General features: G+C 43.2%; 2 protein-coding genes across 5 annotated transcripts in view; one reads left to right on the top strand and one right to left on the bottom strand.

The window, feature by feature from the left end:
* ndnfl (neuron-derived neurotrophic factor, like) overlaps nucleotides 1-3661 on the top strand; it is a 12332-nt gene extending 8671 nt beyond the window's left edge. Inside the window, exons 3-4 of the mRNA XM_060880625.1 lie at nucleotides 545-669; nucleotides 2154-3661. Of these exons, the coding sequence (XP_060736608.1) occupies nucleotides 545-669; nucleotides 2154-3607 (1579 nt within the window). The 3' untranslated portion in view covers nucleotides 3608-3661. The remainder of the gene's footprint in view (nucleotides 1-544; nucleotides 670-2153) is intronic.
* Nucleotides 3662-5620: 1959 nt separating this feature from the next.
* The window catches only part of fam149b1 (family with sequence similarity 149 member B1), a 9772-nt gene continuing 4433 nt past the window's right edge, over nucleotides 5621-10959 (bottom strand). For 2 of the 4 annotated variants that reach the window (XM_060880623.1, XM_060880621.1), the window contains exons 9-16: nucleotides 8926-8988; nucleotides 7752-7870; nucleotides 7244-7432; nucleotides 6960-7083; nucleotides 6722-6820; nucleotides 6512-6593; nucleotides 6249-6386; nucleotides 5621-6147 (exon numbers count right to left, since the gene is read on the bottom strand). In XM_060880623.1, the coding sequence (XP_060736606.1) occupies nucleotides 6071-6147; nucleotides 6249-6386; nucleotides 6512-6593; nucleotides 6722-6820; nucleotides 6960-7083; nucleotides 7244-7432; nucleotides 7752-7870; nucleotides 8926-8988 (891 nt within the window). In that variant the 3' untranslated portion in view covers nucleotides 5621-6070. The remainder of the gene's footprint in view (nucleotides 6148-6248; nucleotides 6387-6511; nucleotides 6594-6721; nucleotides 6821-6959; nucleotides 7084-7243; nucleotides 7433-7751; nucleotides 7871-8925; nucleotides 8989-10959) is intronic. The other 2 variants (XM_060880622.1, XM_060880624.1) reach the window with 2 other exon arrangements.

Below are 10959 nucleotides of genomic sequence, written 5' to 3'. Positions count from 1 at the left end.
AGTTCTGTAGACAGTGCATTCATTAAAACAAGACAGACGTCAAGGAGCTGAAACACAAATATCTCCTGTCCTAGTGTCGTTTTTCTTCTGTGGCTAGATATTTCAGTTTATAGTAGATAGTTCAGTTCAGTTAAGTTTGATGATGTGAGCTTTCTTTCTATTGAAATACGCTGAAGGTCTTCTGAAGGATTCACACACACACTCAACAAACAAGCAGTCGACACCATTAAACTCCTTCAACTTCACATGTTCACTGTATCTTGGCTTCTTAACAGTAATAAGGATATAAGGAACAGTCACAGAGCAGGAGTGAGAATGTTGTGCAATGTGTGGTATATGTTGTGTGATTGAACATGTGTGTGTGTGTGTGTGTATGAGCTGCTACCATAGAAATGACTGTTGTTATAGAAAATTAGTCAACCTCATCTGACCAATCACAATCCAGTATGCAGTAACTTTATAACATGCAGTGCTGATTTACAAAGAACACAAAATAACAGCAATTTACATATAGAATTATACTACAGTCATACCTTTATTTCAGGTTCCATTTTACATTGAGGAAGAAGATGCCAGCTCTGATGCTCACAGTTTCACCCTGTTCAGGAAGTGTTGAGTGGCATCTGACTGCACACACCCTGAAGGACAAACCAGCCAAGAATCATTACTGTAAGTGTGTGTATGTGTGTGCGAATGTGTGTGTGCGAGTGTGTGTGTGTCAGTTAGAGATGCTGTAAAAGCTCCCAGCTCCTCACACAAATGTGGTAAATCCAGTAAAGTCATGTTCAGTAATGTAGGAAGGAACCACATCCCTCAGTAGAAAAGATGCAATTGTCAGCATTGGGGGGATAAAAACAGACCCGAATGCAGGATAGCGTAAAATAAACTGAATTTAGAATCAGAAAGGTCTTTATTTGTTGTAGTACAGAAGCTCCACAGTGTAAAAACAGAATGACATTGACATGAACATATATATAATAAATGCAGTTGTATGTACAGTGGATAATAAACTATTAACTAAAAACAACAAAACAGGGACAAGAACCCGACAAAACATGACATGACCAGACGACAAAGATTCCGCACCACCATAGGCAACACTGCACGGCTAAATAGACATGACAATTAACACATGAGGAACATGTGTGCAGAGGCGGGGAGAACGAGACAAGGGCAGGACAGACAAAGTCTGGGCTGGATCCTGACCGCAATAAACAAATACCAGTTGTCTTTTATTAATGATCTGACGTTCTAAAATCTTCACTGGCAAGTTTTTTTTCTAAAGTCTGCTGTGGGTGTTTTATCGTCCCGGTACTTCAGCACTTTAAATCATGCGTCATGAAAGTTTCTTGAGAAGCATGAAGTCATGAAGTGATGCAATAATATTTAATCTGCTTTATCTTCATCTGCTACTTTAAATGATTCACTTAGATTCTGAAATGTTTGCTGTCAGAGTTCATTTGCAAAAGTAAAGATAAAAAACCAGATTGTGTTTATTTAGTTTAAAGAAGGAACATTTGTATTAGCAAATTAGTTCATTAGCAATGAGGAATGTGCAAATCTGTTCATTGTTATTATCCATCCATCCTCTGCACTGCTTATCCTACTGAGTGCAGAGAACCTGGAGCCCACCCCAAGAGACCCAGGGCACAAACCCCTGAGGCACCAGGAGCCTGCACACACACACACACACACACACAGCGAGGGTGAGAATCAAACCCCCAACCCTGGTGGTGTGAAGCAAATGCTCTAACCACCAAGCCATCTTACCCCCATTATTACTATTATCGTGCTGATATTACTTTAATAATAAAGCTGTTTAATATTATTTTAATATAGCAGTCAGAAAAAAGTGATGATCTTGCCTGTTCTGATTAGTTTCATCCTGCATGATGGTCACTGAGCCAAGTTCCTGTAAGAAGAAGTGTAATAGTAGATATGGAGAGAAGTTTACTGAGGAACTACAATCATCAGCATCTCCTTTGTGTTTGTCTTTTAAGAATGAAGAGGTGTTAAAAGTGGAACACAGAGCAGATTCACTTTAGTTCACATGTCTGTAAACATTCTTCCTGTTGGTTATAATGATGTGTGTGAGGTTAGCATTTGTCTGATTATTTTTATTAGGTGTGATTACTTTATTGTGTGATTTTCAGGGAGCTTTAAGAAGAGCGAGCCTGAAGTGTGGTGGAGAAAATCAACAAATGAGAAGACACTCCACTCCTATTCAGGCAGTGCTGTGGACACTTACATGGGTCCTGCACTTCACCCAATATCCATCTACACACTGCAGATTAAATCAACGCAGGACGACACACATGCACATGTTTATCTCCATGAAGGACCTGCACCATGGGGGGTGTTTCCAGAGTTACCCTTTGACCCCAGAGTGCACTTGCTCGGAGTCGGGATGAGCAGTGTGACACTGACCTGGAACCCAAGTCCAACTGTTCTCAAAACACTACACACACACACACACACACATCCATATAAGTACTGTGTTACTGTGAACAGCAAACATAACTACAGGAGTCTGTGTGCCGCACAAGAGGAGAAAAGAGCGATGTGTGCATGTGAAGAGATGGAAAGTGTGTGTACCGTCTCTGACCTTCTTCCAAACACACTCTATTACTTTGATCTGTTTGTAATTGACAGAATGAACAGCACCAGCGCAGCATACATAGGAACTGTGGCACACACACACACAGAATCACACACACACAAAGAACCACACATACATAGTGTGACCCCACTGAGAGAGGGGCAGGTGCAGTGGGTCACACTGAGTTCTGGTGCAGGTGAGAGGCAGAGTTTCCGTTTCCGGCCCCGTGGTGGGCAGAAGAAAGGTCTGCTCACGCTGCTGAGCTGCAACAATGCACACACACACACACTCACTGTTTCAGTCTCGGCCCAAGGAAATGAGCTGACATCACAGGATGTAGGAGATCAACTCGTCCAGATGTGGCTGCAGGGATTCTCCTCCTACCTGATCCAGCTCCGACTCGCTGCTTCACACACATATACAGCAGAGAGTGAGACTTTGTGCTTGAAAATGCAAGCATCATCTGCATTCCACCGCAGGGAAGCGCCGGCGCTGCCACATACACTCCACATCAAGAGCTTTAACACACTGCGCACCTGCAGCTCTGTTACACTCGCATGGATGGGAACTGAGGAACGAGGACTTTACTGCCTCTACAGACGCAGGGCAGACATGCAGAATGGGACAGTTGGAAACAGTCTGAAACGGGGTAGACAGAGGAGTGAGACTGGTGCAGACAGAGGGTTATGGAGTGGACCAAGAACAGAAAAAGGTCAAGACATAATGACGTGTAGTGAACAGAAGAGTAAGACAGGTCGAAACCAAGTTAAACCCCGTAAACAAAGGAGTGACATAGACCGTTGCTTAACACCAGATTCCCGCCCTCCTGATCAGCGGGTGCTCTGTAAATACTTCCAGGAACTTGATGCTCGCCGTGCTGTTACTACAGCAACAGTAAGTGGACTGGAGGCAGAAACACTGTACACTTTTGATATATATCTCATGAGACGATGGGCACTTCCTGTTAAATACCACAGCAAGACAGTTCGGACCAGGAGAGACTGCTGAGACCTTCACTCACACAGACTGAATAAACACCAGAAAAATACCACTGAGCGAAGATCACATGGCCATTGTTCCTGTTATAATGGTGTGTTTACTGACACAAAACACATCGAACACACTGCAATATCACAACTATCTGTAAGTACAGAGAGAGACAAAGAGTGAGAAAGTCTTAAACAGAGAGACTGGAGAGTATTACGAGTGAAACTAATGTGTCCTGCATGATGGAATAATTTGTTTTTACTGTGTTTGTGTTTGTCGTGCTTCAGTTTTATGACCCAATAAAAACAAAGCTGTAAAAGAACCAGAATTTACTTCTGTTCACTCCTTTATTCACTCTCCGTCACTCTAAAGTCTGTTCATAGCCCATAATAAACCAGGAGTTTGAGGGTACAATTTAGCATGAATAAAATTGATTTCAAATATTCAGTAATGATTCTGAATATATTCACAGCAGTGAGAAAGACAGGAAGTTCATGAGTCATGACTCCACCCCTATATTATAACATCCACTTAGGTGTCATTAGGTGTGCTTGTTCTAATAACTTATCATTTCTATAGCAGTAGCTTAATCACAGAAACTTCTACATAACACTCCACATAATCTAAATTAAATCTATTTATTTTTTGTATTTAGTCCCCATTCACTGTCACTCCATTCATCGGCTCTAATTTACTCGCAGTCACTGCACTTATTCAGTCTCGTTCACATGGCAGATGCTTCAGACACAAATCTAATTAGAAACTGGTTAAAAAAACAAACAAATGTGATTCATTGTCAATGTAATGAGGTTTACATGATGAAGTCTTCAGTGTCAACTTCATGAATCTTGATCTCGTTTTTATTGCAATTTTGTTACAGGGCTTCTGGTTTAACAATAATCACACACACACACACACACACACACACACACACACACACACACACACACACAGATTCTTTATTACCAAAAGTTTTGGCCACAGGTGTATTAAATCAAGCACCTACGAATGCAGACCGACTCTACAAACATTTGTGAAAGATTGTGTCACTCTCAGGAGCTCAGTGAATTCAAGCATAGTACTGTAAAAGTTTGCCAGCCCATTTGTGAAATATTCTTACTACTAAATATTCCACAGTCAATATTCCACATTCCTGTCAGTGGTGTTATAACAAAATGGAAACAATTGAGAACAAAAGCAACTCAGAAACAAAGTGTTCAGCCATGTAAAATCACAGAGCTTGGTCAGCACATGCGAGGAACACAGTGTGCAGAAATTGCCAACATTCTGCAGGGTCAATAGAGACAGACCTCCAAACTTTGTGTGGCCTTAAAGATTAGCTGAAGAACAGTGCATACAGAGCTTCATGAACTTGGTTTCCATGGCTGAGCAGCTACATCCAAGCCTTATGCAAATTGTTGGATGTAGTTGGTATAAAGGACACTGGCACTTGACTCTAGAACAATGGAGACGTGTTCTCTGGAGTGAAGAATCACGCTTCTCTGTCTGGCAATCCGATGCGTGAGTCTGGGTTTGTCGGTTGCCAGAAGAACAGTATTTGACTGACTACATTGTGCCAGACAAGGGGGGGGATATGGTGTGGGGTTGTTTTTGGCTCCTTAGGAACTCTTAATGCTCACGTGCATGTAAATGCAGACGTCCCAAAACTTTTGCCAATATATTGTGTGTGTGTATATGTATGAGAATGATAGAGAGAGAGAGAGAGAGAGAGAGAGAGAGAGAGAGAGAGAATGTGTAAGTGCTGCCCCCTGTCTGCAACAGTGTGTAATATTCAGTGTGCAGAGATGCAACCCTGAAGAGAATATCAATAAAACTCCTACATACGGAGATAAACACAAACGTTCTCTGTCTGGGTGAAATAATAAAGATAAATGCGTAAGTGAGGATGGAAGAATAAATGAATGCACGTTGAAGTGGACAAAGTGAAGAGAAATAGGGGAAGTAGCTCAGGGGAAGTGGATGAGGGGGAAGTAGACAAGAGAAAGTGATCAAGGGAAAAAGACGACAACTCTACAAGTTTTGAAAAAACTTTATTTCATCATTAAAATGTGTCGATATTAATTAACCAAATTAAACATTAAAGTGTGTGTGGTATGGCTTACAGCACTAAGGCTTTTAATCACAAAGTTTTCCTGACAACCATCATTAAAAAAGCATAATAAAAATCCCCAGTACGTTTATAAGACATGTAGTAACATGTATTGTTTGTTATAGTTTCATTTATAACACACAGAAACCAAAAAGGTATACAGAAAAAACATGGCACCGTGTGTGTTTGTGTGTGTGTGTGTGTGTGTGTGTGTGCATTATTGTCTTTGGCAGTTGTACAAAAATAGGACTTTAAAAAATGAAACAACTACAACAATAATTATCAGAATAATAATAACAGTACATAAACACTGTAGAAAAATCTGCTGAGAACTGCTTTGTGTGTGTGTGTGTGTGTGTGTGTGTGTGTGTGTTCTAAGGTCCTGGCCTGTTGCATCGAGTCATCATGCCTCCTCTGCTGTGTGAACGGAGAGACACAGGAACAAACAGAGCTGTAGAGAGAGACAGAGAAAAGGAGACAGATCCTGATTAAATAACTAAAGACATGAACATTGGTGATGAAACTAAAGGTGATGAAATAATTGTCACTGACCAGGGGGTGGGGCTCTAACTTCAGGCTCCTCCCCATCCTCAGTGGGGGAGTGGTCAAGTGTATGAGTGGTAAATGGGTCCAACAAGGAAGAGCTGCTAATACCCAAGCTAATCCCTGTTACACCAATACCCAAAGAATCTTTACACACACACACACGCACACACAGAGTAGAATACCATGTTAAAATAGACTGAACACATTGTGTGTGTGTGTGTGTGTGTGTGTGTGTGTGTGTGTGTGTGTGTGTGTGTGTGTGTGTGCACCTGTGCCCACTGTGACTCTGCCTGGTCTTTCCGGCACACTGCTGTCCAGAACAGTGAAAGAGCGGCGATGAGGTGTATCTGACTGAAACACACAGACACACACACACACTCACCACACTGTTCACGTATTTTATTGACCTGGTTAGGAATATGATCTACACTGTCTGGAATACATACATCTGGAACTGGAACGTGTGTGTGTGTGTTTACCCTGAAGGTGTGTGTGGTGGTGGGTCTGGAGATGGCCAGCAGGCTGCCAGCTTCATCTGCTACAGAACTGTGAGCACTACTGGAAGGAGCTCTCTGGCGCTACACAAACACACACACACACACACACACACACACACACACACACACACACGAGTAAATGATGTTTACCTTTTCCCTGGCACACTACACAGTGAAGATGTACAGTGAAGTATGTACACTAAATCTGTGTGTGTTTTACCTGAGAGAGGCGTGTGTGATGTCCAGAGTGTGTATGTTCTTTGTCTGCAGTGCCAATTGGGGGGAGGAGTGTGTTTCTGCTGAGAGTCATGGCAGAAGAAGAGAGGCGATCACCAGCTGGAGCTCTGATACACACACACACAAGCACACAGGCAATCAGACAAGAAATCAAAGAGACACAGACAGACAGACAGACAGACAGACAGACAGAGTGTCACCCAGATGGCTAGACAGACAGACTAACTAACAGGCAGAAATACATGCAGACAGACAGATGTGTCTCACAGTCGTGTCCCTCTGATAACGTCCTCCATGTTTCCTGGTGTGTTGGACTGTGTCAGAGGGAGGAGTGTGCGAGGAGGGAGAGGTCGTCTCCGCGATGATGGAGGAAGGCGGGTTAAAAGGGAAGGGCTATGTTCCAGAGAGCGATGAGGGCGGGGCTTAGAGAGGGTCAACCTCTCCTCTGAGTCACTACTGAGAGAGAGAGAGAGATGGCTTTCAGTATGTGTGTGCTGCATGCTGGTTGTTGTACATTGTTGAAACTTGTATAGAAATAAAATTGAATAATAAATAATATGATAAAGCAGCTTTGTGTCATCTGATCTTTCACTGCTTTGTGTAGCTCTTTATTTGTTACTTTTAAGTCGACTTTGAAAAAATGTGCAGTTTCCTTAAACATCCAGAATCTGCCACTTAGTTGGACAACCAACGCCTCCCTTTAGTCAGAGGTGCAGCACTAGTGCTGTGTGTGTGTGTGCGTGTGTGTGCGTGTGTGTGTTTGTATGTCTGTTACTGTGCAGCATGCTCCGGTGCAGTTGTGTGGCGCTGCTGCAGAGGAAGACCATGAACCACAATCAGCTCGTTCAGTGTGTGATGCTGCACTGCTGCTGATCCGGCACATACCCGACTGGGCTGGGAGACAGAAGGAAACACGGAGAGAGAGAGAGAGAGAGAGAGAGAGAGAGAGAGAGAGAAGGGGGGGTACTGTCCATAAATGCAGTAAGAAAGCAGCAGGTTTAGGCATAACTACACACACAGACACACACACACAGACACACAGACACACACACACAGACACACACTAAATGCTACACTACACTATACACTAGTAACGATATTCACAATATTTTTATCTTATAATGTTTATAACAATGTCTTTCAGTGCTTCTGTCTCTTTGTCTCTGTATGTTTGTATGGGAACAGTTCAGTGTATCAGCACTTCCCTAATCCTGTTTTATACATGTCCAACTACACACACCAACAATGACACACACACAAACACACACACACACACTAAATGCTACACTACAAAATAAATACAACTTAGAACACTCAGGCATTATGGCAAAGAAACATGAACAAGATGCTTTGAAATTAAAGGGTGTTCTCTGTGTGTGTGTGTGCGTGTGTGTGTGTGCGTCTGTGCGTGTGTGTGTGCGTGTGTGTGTGTGTCTGTGTGTGTGTGCGTGTGTGTGTGTCTGTGTGTGCGTGTGTGTGTCTGTGTGTGCGTGTGTGTGTCTGTGTGTCTGTGTGCGTGTGTGTGTGTGCGTCTGTGTGTGTGCGTCTGTGTGTGTGCGTCTGTGTGTGTGCGTGTGTGTCTGTGTGTGTGTGTGCGTCTGTGAGTGCGCGTCTGTGTGTGTGCGCGTGTGTGTGTGCGTGTGCGTCTGCGTGTCTGTGTGTGTGCGTCTGTGTGTGCGTCTGTGTGTGTGCGCGTGTGTGTGCGTGTGTGTGTGCGTGTGCGTCTGCGTGTGTGTGCGTGTGCGCGTCTGTGTGTGTGCATCTGTGTGTGTGTGTGTGTATGTGTGTGCGTGCGTGTGCGTCTGTGTGTATGTGTGTGTATGTGTGTGCGTGCGTGTGCGTCTGTGTGTATGTGTGCATGCGTGTGCGTCTGTGTGTATGTGTGCGTGCGTGTGCGTCTGTGTGTGTGTGTGTGTGTTAGAGCTGTCTCCTTCAGTGCAGTTACATACAGTAGATGGTTTTCTCTGCTTTTTGGATTTCCATCTCGACTTTGAGCCCCTCAACTTTGTGCTCTTCAGGAAGAAAGAATGCAGGAAGATGGAGCCATCAAGAGAAAGGTACAATCAGGAGAAGAAAAGAGAGAAAAAGAAAGAAAGAAAAAGAGAGGAAGAGAGAGAGTGATAAAAGGTTAATGAGACTAATAACTGCAGCAGTATGGAAGCTCGTTTCTGCCTCATTTTAAAAAACAATACAAGATAATTGTGACTTTAAACCTCTGAATTCTGACTTAAAGAACGTTCTGAAGGAATCGGATGTGACGTAGTCGAAGCCAGATGACACAGAAGTTGCGTATTTCATACACCAACAGCTTCAGGCGTCAGGACGTCAACATGATTATCGGTGGATGCACCAAAAATGTTGGATGTTGGAAACTTTTTCCATCTAAAAGTCTCATTAACTGAAATACGGCACTTCTGCATCACCTGACATCTGCGTCACAACCCACTGCTCTGGGACCTTTTAAGAGTCTGGAGGCTGAGATTTATGTTGTGTGACCAATTAAATCTCTGTATTTGTGAAAGCACAACCAAAATAACACTCTATAATGTGATCATGACCATACAGCAAGATCAAAATGAGTAACTGGGAGAAATGACGTCAGAATGATGAAATATACGGCGCATTAATGAGAAAAAAGACAGAATAATGAGACATAAAGTCACAGTTACCTTTTATTATTATTATTTTTTTATATAGGCAGAATATAATAAAGGCAGAAAAAAGGTTCCATACAGCAGTGTGCGCTTGTGTAAAAGTGTGTGTGTGCGCATGTGTGTGCACATGTGTGATATTGTGTGTGTGTGTGCACGTGTGATATTGTGTGTGTATGTGTGTGTGTGCATGCATGTGTGAAACTGTGTGTGTGTGTGTTTGTGTGTGCACGTGTGATATTGTGTGTGTGTGTGTGTTTGTGTGCATGCATGTGTGAAAGTGTGTGTGTGTGTTTGTGTGTGCACGTGTGATATTGTGTGTGTGTGTGTTTGTGTGCTTGCATGTGTGAAAGTGTGTGTGTTTGTGTGTGCACGTGTGATATTGTGTGTGTGTGTGTGCACGTGTGATATTGTGTGTGTGTTTGTGTGCACGCATGTGTGAAAGTCTGTGTGTGCATGCGTGTGTGTGTGTTTGTGCATGCATGTGTGAAAGTGTGTGTGTTTGTGCATGCATGTGTGAAAGTGTGTGTGTGTGTGTGTGTGTGTGTGTGTGTGTGTGCATGCCTGTGTGAAAGTGTGTGTGTGTGTGTGGGTGTATGTGAAAGTGTGTGTGCGCGCATGCATGTGTGAAAGTGTGTGTGTACACATGTGAAAGTGTGTGTGTGCGCATGTGTGTGTGTGTGTTGGAGTGTGGTGTATTTATTCCATGAGCTCTCACATAATAACAAAAGCTGTCTGTCTCTATCTGTTCATGTGAAAACAAAACAAGGATGTACAACATACACAATATAAAACATAACACAAAAAAACTAAGCAACACGACACACAACATAACACAAATATCAGTCTGGAGGTGTGAAGTGTCTTATATTCAGAGCCGCACACAGCCTGCTGCAGAGGTTTGAGATTTCTTTCTCCTTTTTATGAGACAGTACTGAAGTGTGATATTAAGGAGCACACATCCTGCACACACACACACACACACACACACACACACACACACCAACTGCTCTCCATGCACAGTCTGTTTATCTGTCTGTCTCTTTATAGACCTGTCATTCTGCTCAGTTTTATTTTTAATAAATAGTTGCTGCTGCAAGGGGGTCACGGTGTCTTAGTGGTTAGCACGTTCTCCTCACACCTCCAGGGTTGGGGGTTCGATTCCCGCCTCCACCTTGTGTGTGTGGAGTTTGCATGTTCTCCCCGTGCCTCGGGGGTTTCCTCCGGGTACTCCGGTTTCCTCCCCCGGTCCAAAGACATGCATGGTAGGTTGATTGGCATCTCTGGAAAAATTGTCTGTAGTGTGTGATTGTGTGAGTGAATGAGAGTGTG

This window comes from Tachysurus vachellii, chromosome 10 (genome assembly GCF_030014155.1).
Source record: "Tachysurus vachellii isolate PV-2020 chromosome 10, HZAU_Pvac_v1, whole genome shotgun sequence".
NCBI lineage: Eukaryota > Metazoa > Chordata > Actinopteri > Siluriformes > Bagridae > Tachysurus > Tachysurus vachellii.
Note: the sequence above shows the minus strand (reverse complement) of the source record. Positions and strands in the feature narration are given on the sequence as shown.